A 17,280-nucleotide genomic window follows, 5' to 3' on the forward strand; every position below is an offset into this window, starting at 1 on the left:
TTTGTGTGTCTGCCTTGAGCAGTGTAATGTGTGAGCACGGTATATTTCATAAGGGAATAAGGAATGGTACAGTAGATTATTTAAAGTCACAGTTTTAACTTTATTTATGAGATATGCCTGAACATGGAGGCCTTAGGATATTATGGTATTTGTTAACAAGTGATATCATAATTCGACAGAGATAAAGAAAACTTTTATACCGCACTGTATTATAATATCATTTACTATCGTATATATCTGTATCATTCTATTTACCTAGCTATATACCTCTACTGTGACCATTGTTAAAAACTGTCAAAATGTCAACATGTACTTTATATCGACATGAAATGTCAAAATACAGAAATGTCAACAAATCCATTTTGTCGATATTGTGCATGTTGACAGTCAGTTTGTTGCTATATGCCTGGCCAAACACACTAGCCAATTTTGAGCTGAAAGTAGCTAAAATATTATTTGCACTATTTAAACCTATCTCTGAAATAAAATGCGTCACTAAATGTATTGTTAGCATTGTGACTGTCGGCATGCACTTATATATATGTCTTGACATTGTTAAAGTCGAGTTGCACACACGCCATTTTAGGATAGTATGGCCGCCATTTTGGTTCGCAGAGTTGCGCAAATAAAGTATAAATACCCGAGTCTGTGTAACAAAGTGGATCATAAGCGCAGCCATACTAATACACATAAATTCATAATACCATACTTACACCAAATAAAATATAGTTAATTAAAGGTCTAGAGCACTACACATAGTTTAATCAGCAATACACACTATGTCTGTATAATGTTTAGTATCGTTATGTTCCGTTTCTTATGCGCAGCACTCTGGTCATTGCGAAAACTTCGCAACTCATATGGTCCGATAATTATGGACAAAATCCATATTTCAAGGACTATTTCTGCTAAACTGTGTGAGACAAAGGAATCCAGTTATAACCGGTTCTTGTTGCTGTTTACGACCCCCGACGACGATGCCAACACACAAAGGACACCAAAGTACACTCCCCCTGCACAATCCAAACCAGGTTTAATACTTTGCCCCAATCACTGAGGACTGGGCATTCGAACACTGGACCAATAGGAATGGCATTTGACCTCCCCCTTTTTACCCTATAAAGATAGCAAACCCTGGGCTGGCTCTGTCACTTTGGCACTGCTGCTATCCCCTCACCATTGACCCGGGCTATAGTTCTATTTGAATATAGCGAGCTCCGACTGGACTGCGCTGCGCTATTCCATGACGGTAACATTTGTATTCCTGTTCTGTGTAATGTGGCTGATTATAATTGTATCTGTTTCTGTTCCTTTGTTAGTGTTTTAAAGTATGCTTATTATTGTTAGATAATTGTATCACGTGTTATCCTGTATTTTCTTCTTTCTGTAATCCCTTTTTGTCCGCTAGGGACTAAATACACTATTTTGGAGAATCTATCTCCTCACTTGTTATATCGTGGTCTCGTCTATTATTCGCATCTAGCGATAACGTATACTACGGACATTGTCCTTAAAAGGTATTCGCAGATTAGAGACTAAGTACTGCGAAGGGATTTCCCATTACTGTTATTGATTCAGCGTGTACAATACACGGAAAATGTACGCTACACTGCGCTACGTTTTGTTCGCACGTAGCTAGGAATAAAGGGTACGCAAGTTACGGAATAAGTACGTAAACTGCGCATTTCACTTATTGTTCTTTGGTTATATAAATATCAGCTTTAATAATATATTGACATAATCTCGATGTTGACTTTCTGACCGTCGACATTCCAACTGGCCTATCTATCATCAATCTAAACTAAAAACCCTGCTATTTTTCCGTGTAACATCATAACTGCTTATTGCTGATTAATATAGAACATACATAAATAGATGTTTAATTTAATCTTTGTGATTATAATACGGTTTGTTTTTTCTCTATTTTTTAGGTATTAATGACCAAGGATTGTACAGGGTTGTGGGGGTGAGTTCAAAGGTCCAGAGACTTCTGAGTTTATTAATGGGTATGCCACCATTTTAATCCTTTTTACTGTTTAGTAGTTTAGAGTTTTAAAGTAAGCCTGTTGCTTACACATTATATTCCTGTGAAAAAAACCTTAAAAATGTGTCACATATAGTGGGGTATTCAATATGTGGCGATATTTCCCGACAGGGGAAATATCTGCACTCACTTATTCAATACTCCCGTCAATGACAGCATTGAAGGGCATTTTATCGGAAACAAACAAATTCACAGACATTTTTCAACTATTTGCATCCGTTTTAGCCGATCCACGGACGTTCTGACACTCGACAGCTGGAACATTGACTTCTGACTGTAAAGTTACTGTCGGATGAACCAAGAATGGCCTGGGCTTCCGACTTTTTGGACGTTTCGATGGTCAGAATCCCATGTTGAATACCCCCCTTAATGTCCATTGAAATTGTGTATGGGTTGTTCCTAAGCCACTTATTTTCATTATGGTATGGAGGTGCAATTGCAGCCATTTCTTTATGGGCTTCAGGTTTTCCTTAGACACATGCTGTCACATTTTGTGGGCCCCATTTCTCAACCTCAAAGTTGTATGACTGAAGCCGGGCTGCAGGTACAACAATGTCCTTTGGGGCAGTTAAACTGAATTGCCCTCTTCATTGGTTGCTATGTAGTGCAGTTAATTGTACAGCACCAATGATGCATTGTGTGATAGGGGCTCAGCTCTGCTCTGCTTACGTTATGCAATATGAGTACCATGACATGACACATTTAGAGAAGTTTAAAAAATCATTTTGGTACACAATCTGTAATAATATTTAGGCTGTATGTTATCGGTTATGTAGCGGACGTACAGAAAGCATTTACCAGTTATAGCTGCTGGCTCTTTAGGATTTTCGTGCCGCAAATTCCTTTTTGCAAACTGCCTTATTCTTATATTTTGCACCATTTCACTCATATCTGTGAACAGATAGAGATGAGGGTGGGTACTATGAGGCAAATGGAAAGACTGACCAATGAGATATTTGCTTTTAATGATTAACTATACCACTAAAAGCTAATTGGTGGCTGTAAATTTGTACTTTTGTTAGCCCCTGTAAGTTCAGGAAACGCGCATACCATTTGAAAATTAAATCAAAAACAGACTTATTTACTTTATTTGTTCTTCGTAATAAAATAGAAAATTTGAGGTGACTCACAAACATTTTGTAACAAAATATTGTTTGAGTAAAGGTACATACACACTGAGCGATGATTTGCAAATCATCACTAGCCAGAAAAACCCTCTCGCTGCATACACACTGAGCAATTTTCACTTAACCCAGTGATTTTTACGGGCAGTGAACCACTTTCCATAGTTAGAGACTGTGGCCCTAACCAATTTGATGCACTAGACAAGATTTTGGCTGGTACCCATAGCACCATTGCTAGTTCCACCTCTGGCCCAGCACCCTTCCCCATTATGTCACATAGTAGTTTCCGTTTTTCAAGCTACAGTACATATCCCCCCCCCCCCCATATTAATCCTTATTCACATTATACCACTGCATATTGCTCCTTACTTACATTCCATCACCCCTTTTTGCACATTACACCACACGTATCTTTCCTTATTCACATTTCACTGCACCGTATCGCTCCTTATTCACATTACACCATCCCGTATCAATCCTTATTCACATGACGCCATTCTGTGTGGCTCCTTACTCGCATTACACCACACTGTATCTCTCCTTATTCCCATTACGCAGCACCATATTGCTCTGTATTCACAATACACCACTCCATAGTGCTCCTAATTCACATTAAACCATCCTGTATCACTCTGTATTCACATTACACCACTTTATACCGCACCTTATTCACATTACACCACCCGTTTTGCTCCTTGTTCACATTACACCATATTATGCCTTACGCACATTACATCACACCGTATCACTCCTTATTCACATTACACCACACCATACGGCTTCTTATTCGCATTATACCAAACTGTATTGCTCCTTATTCACATTACACCACATTGTATGGCTCCTTACTCACATTACACCATCCCATATGATTTCTTATTCACATTACATCATTACGTAAATAACACCACAGTATATCACTCCTTATTCACATTACACCACTCTGTACTCTTCTTTTTCACATTACATCACACCAAAATTCTCCTTATGAACATATAGTGCCCTTTATACACATAATGCCCCATTATACATTGGGCAGTGCAGCCACATTAGTTGCAAATGTAATACTTAAAAGTAAAGAACCACACTATTTTTTAGTTTTTACTCAACAAATATTAAAATTAACCATCATAACATAAATTGATTGGTTTATTGATTACTAACACAGCTTTTGAACTGTTAAAAGCTGGGTACAAACTGACCAATGCTGTATGTAATCCGATCCATTGGACTGACAAATCGCTCACATCGGAAAATAGGGATTTAGAGAGGGATGAAGTTAGTATACCGGAAGATCAGATGTTGGCAGTCAGAATACTAACTAGTGGCCAGAAGTCAGGCGCCAGAATCCCGGCATCACTTAGGATATCTGTGTCGGAGTACCAACTGCAAGCATACTGTGCAAGAGCAGATCCAGAAGAAGATAAAGGGGGGGGGGGGGGCACCATGATAGAAGGAAGGAAGTTGATTTGCTAGCTAGCTGTGGCAGGTATAAGGAGTGCGTGCTCTCCTACGACAGAAGACCCCCTCATTTACATGATCTCCCTTTAGCAATAAATAAACCCCCCCTCCTCAGACAGAACATCATCTACTCTAGATCATCATCTCTGCTTAGCATAGAATAGTCCCCTCCCCCTCAGAGATATCCACTCCCTCTAGTATAGAATTGCCTCCTACCCAACAGTTACAGTAGTTCATCTCCACTTTAAAAAATATATATATATATATATTTTTTTTTCACACATACATACATATCGGAAATAATATAAAGAGGATGCACTCACCAATCTAGAGCAAAACAAGAAAGTTTAATTTGGCAACAGCATGTGGCAGCTTAACATGTCAATGTTTGTCAAGGGGACCGTAAACTTCAAAATGTACTGTATATATAATATCCCAGATGGCCTGCACTCATGCAGTAGTCTTTAACTTCCTAGGCAATAATATACAGAGTGTGCCAGTCTTGAGCAAAACAAGAATATACATAAAAGTGTGTGTGTGTGTGTGTGTGTGTGTGTGTGTGTGTTAACTTCCTATGTAAGAAAAGATCTGTGTTTGTGATCAGTACTTTGGAGCAGACAGAGGGATCAGGCAAGGGCTTTAGCTTTTATTTCCTAGGCTTTGACCAAAAATATCAAATAAATAAAATAAAATATTGTGTTTTAGTTTTTTTTGCCATCTTCATAATCCTCTCATTTGTGTACTGTAAGATGAGAGCGAACAAGATAAGTTAATTATCTCATAAATACAGTAGGAGCAGACATATATTTTATTTTTATTTTTTTTAGATACCATTTCATCAAACTTTGCTTGGGCCAAACATAAATATTTTTTGCAATACTAATTTATTAACGGTCAGGTATCGTTACCTTCCATTGTTGATTGCAGTTTTTAATAGGCTAATTTATGTGTATTTCTCCTACAAACAATTGATTCTATGCATTTAATGTAGCATTGCAAAGGTAGATCTGCTTAGTGTTGGTATGTCCTCAACTATCCTTAGTCAGAACAGATCTGACTTTGAGGGATTCATTGGTATTCTGAGACGCGTGTTCCAAGCAGGCTGTTTTCCAGGTCCATGCATGCTCCATCTGTGCTGATAACACAGTGTTCTTTGGCACGGGAGACTGGAGGAAACCAGAGAGCGAATTCATTTCATTACCCTGGACATTATGAGAATGACAAATTGTTTGTATATCATACGCTGCAATCAATTTAATGCTGCATCTAAGAGTCCTCCTGTAATTGTTATGAACACTCACTTGACTCGTAATGATTAAACATCAACATTAGACCTTGTACATTATTAATAGCAGTCAACCTGACTTTGTGTGATATTAATTGTTTTCTGCCTTTTCTTCTTCACTTGAAGTGAAATAGAATATATTTACATACATGGCAAATGCTTCTATTATTTATGGACTAATATAGTTTTGGATGGTAAAGAGTTATCATGGTTGTATGTAAAAACATCTATTATCTGACATCTTGTATATACTGTACTTTATATTTGAACCTATTTGTAGTGTTGTCTTTTTTTTTTTATATATAGAATTTTTGTTGTTGACATTTTGTCTTTTTGGTTGGTTAAAAAACATGTCTCTTCGTGCTACAGCTGTGAGTCCCACTTTACTGAAAACGGTGTAGCTTATTTACAGCTGAAAGTCTTCAGAGGGCATATTTGGTATCTAGAAGTGATATCACCAGGGAAAATTGTCTGTCCACTGCGACATACAGTATCGGTTTTAAATGCATTTTTATTACTTCCTTTTTTTATGTAGTGCCACAAGGGATCAGCAGTGCCCAATTACAGTACATAGTCAAATAAGCAAAACAGTGGCTTATAGTTGAATGCAATAGATGACAAGTACATGGTACATAAGCATAGCTGCATCAGCAGACAATACTAGAATATGTATCAGCTTGGCAGAAAACCGCAGGATGGTTTAAGTAAGAGAAGGAAAGAGGCACATGAGGGAATTGTAAACCTATGGACTTGCAGGGGTGCAAGGACCAATTCAAATTATTTATTGTCCATGTAATAGATAAAGCCAGCACTGGTAGCTGTCAATCATAAAATATGCCTGTGTGTAAACAGGCATAATTAAACCTAAAGCCTCGTACACACTTGCCGACTAGCACCACAGCCTATATAGTAAACTATATCAGTGGTGCCCCTGGCCAACTGAGAGTGCATACACAGATATCGTTCAGTGATATCACCGGGTATGCGGCTGTGCATGCAGTCGCTGACCATATAAAATTATGTAGTGTGCATGGGGATAAAGGATGACATATAAACATACAGTATGTAATTTTTCAAACTCAGACTGTAATTTGACAGTTACGAGCTGATTGGCTGGTGCTTTATTACCTTCGATTTTAGGGTTATCGTCTCACTGCTACAATGCTTCCATAATATAACGGAGAGGGTTTATATATATAGATATAGATATAGATATATATATATATATATATATATATATATATATATAGATATATATCTATATAGATATATATCTATATATATCTATATATATATATCAGAACTTCCATTCCATATGCATGTAGAGGAGCAGAGACCAGCATACCACCTTTATGAAGAAAATTAAAATGTATTGAAAAGACTGGTCACATGGTGCAATATCAAAAAGTCACAAACATTTTACAGCATAGCCTTGGTAATTGCCAAAGTATTCAGGTAAGCTGGTGGAGCTGCAACCATTGGGTAGAAGGGTGTCAGGGGGATAAGCTGTAGTGCTTGCAGCTCCCCCAGCTTACGACCATGCCCCAACTGTCACAGTTGGGGCATGGTTATCTTGCTTCTCTCTCTTGAGAACTGTTATATTGCTGTGCTCACCATACCTCCCAAGAATACAATGTTGGTGCTTTAAAAGTGAAAACGGTTTGTCACAGAATGTATAAAAAAGATTTGTTTTATAATTTGCAAAGATATTTATTATGTGGTTGGGGTGTCAAAAAACCAGGAGAACATTAGTTGTAGTCAACAGAAGAAATGACAAATGACAGAGGAGCTTGATCTCCATTTTTGATCTTACATTTACAGCCAGTCAAATAGCCGTATTTAGAACGTTCCATTTATTGAGTGATAAGAGCCGCCTAGTGTTTACCGAATACCAATTGGCAGCCATTTTTTCTTTTAATGTTTCTATTTACTTTTATTTCTCATTTAATTACATTTAGTTGCATTTAAAAAAAATGTATCTAGTTGAAAGTGTATTTGTTGTGCAGAAATGGTTATGTTTGGTAAATCATTCAGTGAGTTATTAAATATAATGAACATGTATATTTGTAATCTTTTCTTCCCGGAGATGTGAAAACTGGCAGTGATGTGGATTTGTGTGAGGAAGGAGAATGGGAGGTCAAGTCCATCACCAGTGCTCTGAAACTATATTTAAGGTTAGTGATCTAGTCACAGGGGTTAACTGTTTTCAGGGTTCTGATTGGCCTATGAAGGAATGACAAAGCTGCTACACAAATCCGTGGCTGAAGAGCAACCCGATTTAAGATGATGAGACAGAAGCGGAGAACTTTGCAGAGTTCAGAGCTCTAAAATGGCAAAGGGGTCAGATTTGTGGGGAGATGGCTAAAAGATAGGAAGAGGTTAAAATTGAGTATGAAGCATGACTCAAACTTTTTTTTTCCTGTGGCATTTACATGATTTTACCAGCATGGTTGTATCTGTATTTTTATTTTAAAGAACTATGTCAAATGTATACACGGTAAGCACTGCATGGCATACTATATATAATAAGCTACAAATGTATTATATTTAATATACCTTGCACCATATTGTCAGATATACCTGGCATCTGTTGCACTGTATTGAGTGGTAAGGTAAGTTAAGGGAAAATTTATTTAGCTGCAGGATAAACTAATTGCCAGTGCTGGAGGTATTCAATTACCTTCCTGCGGGGAAGTCTCCGTAGTCAAAATGAACAGGTAGTCTGGTTAAAAACCTACAAAATTGGGTCACGTGTGAGAAAAACACCCATGGATTCTACATTTTATGCAAAATCAGTGGGTTTTCTGCGCTTAAATCGCATTTTTTTACATTGTAGGAAAAAGGCTATTTAATTAAATAGCCTTTCTCTACCCTCGTACAGTTCTGTAACTAGAGGTTTCTGTATCTTGTTGAAGGACATTTAAGGTCAATTGTCTTTTTACTGAAAAAACTTCTATACTACTGTATGGTCCATGATAAATTGATATAATGTGTACGTTTTATCATTTATAGAAACCCTAATTGATTTATCTGTCAATATTCTTAGGTTAGAGTGTACCCCTGCAAGACTACTAATTCTTCCAGCTCTGAGAGTTACACATACAGTATTACATGACCTACTGTATATGTACAGGATTGGCTTAACAGAGGGAATTTTAACTTTGTGCTGTCCTTCTGTTTTAGGAGCCTGCCAGAGCCGTTGATGACGTATGACCTTCATGAGCAGTTCATCAATCCTGCCAGTAAATACTCACTTCACTTCTTGATCTTTCCTGAAGCCATACAGACAAAGCATTATAAATAATGCATGGGCCTATGCTACATTATACAGTATCTGTACACATCATTTAAATTAAATATGTTTATTTCGATACTAAAGGTATTTAATATTGTTGCCATCTATACAGCTTGGGAGAAGATTTTTGCCCTTTTAGCGATTTTCCTGGTGGTGGACTACTTTCCATAGCAGGACGCTATGGAAAGCCGTCCACCTAGTTGCTTATCTGCTGGTAACTATGGGAGAATGCCATTGATTATTTACCTCCCATGATTTTGAATGCCTGCCTTCTGCTGGAAGACCCTCTGCAAAATTGCATTTATTTTTGACCATGTTTTAGTAATTTTTTGGCGATGCAGTTTCAACAGAAAAGGTCCACAATTGAATACTAAAGTTTGTTGTTTTTGGTTGTGTACAGAATTCCGATGCCTACAATTTTGGTGTCACAAATCCAATGCTAAGATGCCTGAGTATGCTAACCATCTCCTCTACCTACCTTTCCCTTCCTGCAGCCTAACCCTAGCCTTCCCCCTAGTGCAGGGGTAGGGAACCTCAGGCTCGGGGGCCATATGCGGCCCCCATAGCCGGTCTGAGGGGCCCACCTGGCGGCTTTGCAGGGAGCCAAGTACAGGGGAATTCTCACGAGAGGTCAGTAGTTCTCGCGAGATTCCTCTTAATCAACAGCCAGTCCTATTTAGTGGCAGCAGGACAATTTTTAAGAGACATTTTTTACATATGGCCCCCGAAGGATTTTTTTCCCCCCATCCAAACGGCCCTTGGCACAAAAAAAATCCCCCTGCCCTAGTGCCTTACATGGCATGCAAAAGCAGCCAGCAGTTACCCTGCATACAAAACTAATACTTGTAATGTCTAGATGAACAGTTAGGGGCTGATTCAGACATATTCATGCCTAGCGAACAGGTGCCCACATGCATGGCAGAAAAAACTTTAATGGTCGCATGGGCACATCTGCTTTTGCAGGGGTACACCCAGCATTCCTATGGGCCTGCCCATAAAATGCTGGGCGTCGACCGGGGTACTGAATTCAGCCTGCAGCGAGAGAGTCTGAATCACACCCCTTAGTTACTTGCTTGTTTTGCACCCAACTCAGAACCAACCCCTGCTGGCACACTATTGGGCATAGAACTCTACGATAATTAAGGCATAGAGTGAACCTGCGTATAAGCTCCTCCATTCCTAATATAAAAGCTGCTTTAAACACTGGACCACTTGCTACCAAGGATGTCTTGTTATATATGTCATAATAAAACACGTCCAAAAAATTGTGTTCTTTTAATATGAAATTTGTATGTTAATCAACATGTCTGTGTAATAAATGCTTTTCATTTTAAATAATTCCCTGGCACCTTTGGGCATTTTAATAATCAAATGATGTTGCTTATTGACCTGGATAGATTTCAGCAGAATGAAAAAGAGAGGTGATGTGCCCAGAATAATGAGTGATGTCTGATCCAGTACGTGCTGCTTCTCTCACCTCTTGTGGTTTGCAGGTCTCATTAAACTGCCCTGAGTACCAGTTTTTAACTTCATACAGTAAACAGCCCAGTGCTAGTTTACTGTTAATAATCTGCCTTCAAATTTTTATTTGTCAGGTATTTCAAAATATTAAGTATAATATAGAGATAGTATCTAAAGCACTTTGATTTCAAATATCCTAATTGTTATGCTAGTGACTGAATAAAAAAAAAAACGGCCATCATTACTGTAACTTGTTAGAAAAAGAGTTTCTAGAAATAAATCTAGATAGAAATAAATCCTTCCCCTTAATGTAAGGTGTAACTGGATGCTTTCTCCTGTTCTGACCCACAGAAAGTGGAAGTCCGGAGTCTCGGGTGAATGCTGTTCATTTTTTAGTTTACAAGCTGCCTGAGAAAAACCGAGAAATGCTGGATCTTCTCATCAAGCACTTGGCTAAGTATGTAGCTTTTTCTTTACCTTCAGTGTAAACGGTCATTTTAATCACACAGCATTAGGGTTACAGAGTACAAGTTCAATGTTCTTTCAGATCCTAGGCACTATGTCCGTTAGACCTATCTGTTAGTAAAAATAATAAAATAAAAAATCAATATCTGCCATGGTCTAGGCCAGGGGTGGGGAACCTTTTTTCTAGCAAGGGCCATTTTGAATTGGATAAAATCCTTCAGGAGCCATGTAAAAAATAAGCAACTTAAAAAGTCCCCTGCTTCGACTGCTGCTGAATAACAGTGCGAAGAGAGACGACTACTGCTGCTGGACACCTCTCGCGATAACTAGCTCCTGCCCACGTCACCACCTGACACGAGAACTCCCCCTTTCTTGTCTCCCGAGCAAACGGCCGAGTGCGTGGGCGGCCAATCAAACTGGCTATCAGGGCTGTTTACGGCCTGTGGGCCGGAGGTTCCCCACCCCTGGTCTAGGCACAAAATTGACCAATATAACATCAATGTGAAGGCCCATTAATTATATCTTATCTTTCAGGTTAACACCCTGTTAATAACCTATATTTGTTTAGATCAATTTTAAAGCATTGTAGAGAGCTATATCTGACAGGGTTAAGGTGCATGAATACCCTTTCAGTGTCCAGACACACAAATACCTACAGTACTGTATATCTGTCAGAATCAAGGTACCAAAAATTTCCTATATCTATGCTTGTCATAATATCCCTTTGTTTCATGACACTTTTGATTTACAGAGATTCTATGGTTACTTTAACCAGCTGACCTGCTGACTTAAATTTAGCGAGCCCCAGCACCTGTGTAATTTATAGGTGTCCCGGATTAAAATTATATTCTGGCAAGCCTATCTCAGGCTTAATGCATAGCTTATATCTGTTGGTGTGCATGTACGCAATGTATCCTACTGTATATTTGTCTGGCTAAAGGAACAGGGATATCCAGATGCAGTATATTATAGATGTGTCCTCCCTCAGTGTTGGAACTTGTGGGTGGTGAGCCCAGGTGCAAAAATATGCCCTTCTTCACCACCCCAAACTAAGTGTAACAAACTAACAATATGCAAAATGGCAGTGGGTGACAGTGGAGGGGGTGGGGGGGCATAGTGTAAAAGGGGCAGCAGTGTGCCCATTAGTCCTCAGGGAGCCCCAATACACTGCACTTGCTGCACCCATGGTAGTTCCACTTCTGTCCTCCCTCATCTTTGCTGCAATCACGGTTAACAGCCCTTTTAGTCACACCTAGTCCCGAGTATGTTTATTAATGCTGAGGATCTTTTCATGTGTCTTTATCCCCACAAATGTGTTTTGTGAGCAGTGCGGTGTGAGTAAGGTGCTCAAGCAGCCTGTGTTGGTTAAAGTGATATTCGGCATGTGTATATTCTGCAACTGCAGCTGTATCTGCATATGAAATTCTATGTTATGCTGCTTTCCCACTGCCAAATCGGCTTTGACCTGGTTTTTTAAATGTTTCTTTAAACGGGTCAAAGCAGGTTTTAACCCCTTTCACATTGCATGTAGTAAATGGTATATTACTGGTTAATTACCGTTTTAGTACCTTTCACATTGAACCCGTTGTGAAGGGTACAAAATGGTAATTAACCAGTAATATACCCCTCCCCCCCTCCCCTGGTACCTGCCCTCCCCCCCCCCCCTCCTATACCCTTTAGGAGCTGCAGTGGGAAAGGGGTATTACAGTGCTTTCAACTAACACTGTAATGTAACAGCTGCATTCGCACATACAGTAGCATATGTACATGCATCATATGATTTTAATCATCATAGTCTACTTTTGCATATTATTAACATAGCTATTTACCGGTATACCCCTTTCAGACCACACAAATAACCAAGTTGGCCCGGGTCGCCGTGGCACATCAGGCGGGGGAGGATGCTGCCTCCTCCCAATCCTGATGCGCCACCGCTCTGCCCAACCCCCCGGATGAAGTCAGTGACCTAGCAATAAGCTGGGTCTGTGTGAGCAGCTAAACACTGCAAATGCCGGGCCGCTCCCGGGACGGACACGTGTCCAAACCCCTGGTGCGACCCGGCATTTGTGATGTGAAAGATGGGGTCTGTTCTTGTGTGCCCTATGTGTCGCAACTTATTAAGTACAGAGACTAAATGTTGATGGACGCAAACTTATTAAGTACAGAGGCTAGATGAGGATGGACACATCTTCACGTTGACTTTGACCATGTCACCGCTGATGAAATGTTAATGTCAACAATGCTTCTTTTTTTTTTTGTACTTCTGTCTAACGTCGACAAGTTGACGTGTTATGTGTGTATGTTGACATTTTAACCATGTCGGCATAACTGTAGACTTTCTGGTAACAGCATAGTGAACAGCACCTTGCTGACAGTATACCAGATATCTTATATGTCACTCCCAATGCACAAAGTAAATCATTTGACTGTTATCAATGCAAAGCAAAAATACTATACTGTATTTGCCAGTGTTAAGGGACAAAAGTATCCTAAATCTAAAATGCTCAATGGCTATCGGGATCAGTGCATAGAAATGCCCTATATCTTAGAGGTCAAATGCATATCCTGTATATCCTCTTTTTTTTTAACCTGCCCTTGTGTACAGTCAGTTCAAGCAGATCTAGTAACCAGTTTAATTTCTTAGTGCCAAAAATCCAAACACAGCCACACAGATGTTTCTTGTATAACAAGATTTTACATTGTTCTTTCTAGTGTCTCTAGCAATGCCAAGAAGAATTTGATGACTGTAGCTAATCTGGGAGTTGTGTTTGGTCCGACTTTGATGAGGCCACAAGAGGAAACGGTCGCCGGGATCATGGACCTAAAGTTTCAGAACATTGTTGTTGAAATACTTATTGAAAACCACGACAAGGTAATTATACCGCTTCAGCGATTGTACAAACCTCAGTTTTCCTGCTGAAGTTAGATTATTGTCATACAGCTATTCCTGCTGTATCCATAGGAAATATAACATTTCCTACCTTGTAAAAATCTTTTAAGATATTTAATATTAAAAATCAAATGGAAGTTTCACAGGTGAATATAATTGCGTGGAAACACATTGTCAACTACATGTTATCTAGAAATAAAATCTAGCACAGAATATGAATTAATGATGAGCACATGCCCGGATATTGTACCAGAGCTTCTGTTGCTCAAAGTGATGTTAGAATACATTGGAGTCAGGCTGGGCAGCTGATTTAGTATGAACTCAAAAACCTGGCACTTATTTCCATTTGTGCCAACAAAAAGGAGAAAAAAACTCTGTCCGTAGTAAACACATTTTTTTTTTTGATGGATATGAAATTTTAGGGGAAATGGCTTCATCCCCCCATACCCACACATCTGCTATTAATGGCTTCACCTCAACTATTTGCCTAAAGCGGTACAGCACACCACAGATTTAGAGTCAAATGAGGTGACATCAGGACACGAGAAAGGGCCAGGAAGCCAATTTTCATTTGTAGGAGGAAAATACTTGTATTACTGGCAATAGCAGAACAGACCAGACAAGTGACTTATTGTCAGCATGAAAGTGTGTAATGCAGCATGTAATGACTTAAATGCAATGTACAATAGTTTAGTCATTCCAGAGAGAGGAGGCAACAGTGGCCAGGTGAACCCTATAGCCCGTGCACTTCTGTATCTGTGTACATCATCGGGACATTGTGTATTGTTTCCAACATACTATATGATTCTGAGATGAAATGTAATTGTTTATGTTGCAATATACAATATTAACACCAAAAAGTGTTAATGAGTAATTCATTTAGATAAGAGCCTACATTGCAGGATTACAGTACTTCAGGCTCATTATGTGTCTGTTTTACAGTAAAGCAGGGGTGGGGAACCTTTTTTGTGCCAAGGGCCATTTGTATGGGGAAAAAATCCTGCGAAAAATTTCTCTTACAAATTGTCCTGCTGCAGCCGTCCCACGCTCCGCCTGGCTGCCGCTGAATAGGACTGACCGTTTCTGGCTGCTGCTGATTTAATTAAAATATATTGTGTAAAAAAATAAATAATATGCTGTGTACAAAAAGATTGTTTCCTACAGTATATAAGGTAATCATTACAGGTCATTATGATGAATAGAAATGTTTGCCAATTTTCACACCTATTTTGACAAATTTACTTGGCACTCGAAGGGTTAATATGCTATTACGGGCAATTTTTAATATTTGATTGCAAATTTATCATTTATTTATTTTTTCTTTGTATTTTAAAGAGTGAGCATAAAAAACCTTTTGACCATGTGCATGATTGCATAATAGTTAACTGAAAACATGCCTAAATATTCTATGACTGTAAGAAAATCTGTCCGGCGTTGTGTATGTTCTTGCATTTAAAACCAATATCATTCGCTTTCAAGAATCCTGATTAAGGAAAATTCACTGTACAGGCTACATATTGGTGTAGCTGTGCATGTATGCGAGCAAGAATCATGTTCTATTGCTGGGTGAGAACTTGCTTGACAAGAAAATGCTGGTAAAATCTGCTTTGTCCTGTGTAGTACTCATAAGAGGGCAGTGTGGTACCGCAAGGAAGAAAATCACCTAACTGAAGAGCAGACATTTTTAAGAAAGAAAAATAAAAGCTTAGCAGACAAATTCTTTGAATGCAGGTGATGAATATTTTGAATTTATGGTATCTTAGCAGTGAGACACAACAGGATATGCACTGTTTAGTGTGAAGCTCCACGTTCCACAAACCGATTTACATGTTGTTTAAACAGAGCAGCAATCTGTGCAAATGAAGATATAGGCCTACAGGTAGAAATAGTTTTCTGTATTTTTACCTGTGCTTCTATAGTATAAAGGTTAACATTTACTGTACTCTTTTGTGTTCATGCATAATACATACATGACAAACACATATCATGAAGTTTTTTTCCAGTTCTAATAAGAGGGGGTATTCAATCCTTGCCGAAGCTTTCGCCAGACCTTGGCCTGGGGGAAATATCTAGCATCCGAAAAAAACATGTTCATCGGCAAATTTGATCGGCGACTTTTTTCAGTCACTACTGAACAGATATTATTACATAATCCTTCTATTCAGCTGTAAGATATCCTACTTCTTTCATCTATATTTTAGGGATTATGATACACTGATTTTATTACACACGTCTCCTACGCAACAGTCTTATGCCAGTTTAATTCATGTTTTTCGGGGGGTTTTTGTTTGTTTTTCTCAGTTCATGAATATATGTAAATGGCATATACAGTATGATTGCCTTTTTATTTTTAGATCTGATTTTGCTATACTGTATCACAATATTTATCCTTATAAACTTTTCCCGCCTCTAACCCTTCTATACTACAATGTGCAAATGAAGTTTGCAAAAATAAAAATGATCTTCTACACTACATAATAGTGCAAAACCGCACTTTTTATTTTGAATCTGGAGTGAAATGTTTGTTTTATAGCCCTCCTCGCATTAACATTGTTATTGCCCGCTGATCAACAGGCAGAGATTAAATAGAGACCATCGTGTTTTGAAGATGGAACTTTCCACTTTCAAAGAAGGCTGCTCCCATTTTTTTCTGAACTAGAGACAAAGATTTTGAGTCTGTCAATGTTTTCACTGCTCGTTGCCTGGAAGTGATGATGTGAGAAGTGCGTACTTTTAACTTGTTACGTTTCAAGCTACTTCATTATAAGAACACACACTGGTCACAGTGGGCAATAATCAGTTAATTATCCCTGTCGTGAGTTGAACCCAAGCTTGACTGTTTTGTGTACGATGACGTGGGTAAGTTCAATACACCTTAGCAGCCTCGGGATTAAACTAAAGCACTCTACTCCAATGAATGCAAGCTCAGTTGCCACTACACCTTTATCAGCCTGGGATAGCAATGATCTCTGACTTCTGGAGCATATACTGCATGAGATAAGTTTAACATGCCTGCATGCTGAAAACATGGGTATGTGATTGACAAGTTCATGGGTTAGTGTATCAGCAACATTATTGGTTTCCTGTCCTAGGACAGATGCTTGTACTTTATACAGGGGGTATTATTTTTCTTTCCTTCCTTCCTTCCTTCTTTCCTTCGTTCCTTTATTATGTCACATACCTTTGAATATCCTCCTTTTAGATGGGTTGTGGTATAGCGTTCCAACATTGGAACCCAACTGCCAGGACTCAGAT

At 38.8% G+C, this 17,280-nt stretch overlaps 1 protein-coding gene across 6 annotated transcripts in view; it reads left to right on the plus strand.

Annotated features, from left to right (window-relative positions):
- ARHGAP10 (Rho GTPase activating protein 10) overlaps positions 1-17,280 on the plus strand; it is a 286,142-nt gene that overhangs the window by 179,900 nt on the left and 88,962 nt on the right. For all 6 annotated transcript variants that reach the window (XM_083171381.1, XM_083171373.1, XM_083171359.1 and 3 more), the window contains 5 exons: positions 1,932-2,006; positions 8,001-8,088; positions 9,098-9,156; positions 11,022-11,127; positions 13,848-14,007. In XM_083171381.1, the coding sequence (XP_083027507.1) occupies positions 1,932-2,006; positions 8,001-8,088; positions 9,098-9,156; positions 11,022-11,127; positions 13,848-14,007 (488 nt within the window). The remainder of the gene's footprint in view (positions 1-1,931; positions 2,007-8,000; positions 8,089-9,097; positions 9,157-11,021; positions 11,128-13,847; positions 14,008-17,280) is intronic.

The sequence above is a fragment of the Crinia signifera genome, chromosome 1, assembly GCF_055691185.1.
Source record: "Crinia signifera chromosome 1, ASM5569118v1, whole genome shotgun sequence".
Taxonomy (NCBI): domain Eukaryota; kingdom Metazoa; phylum Chordata; class Amphibia; order Anura; family Myobatrachidae; genus Crinia; species Crinia signifera.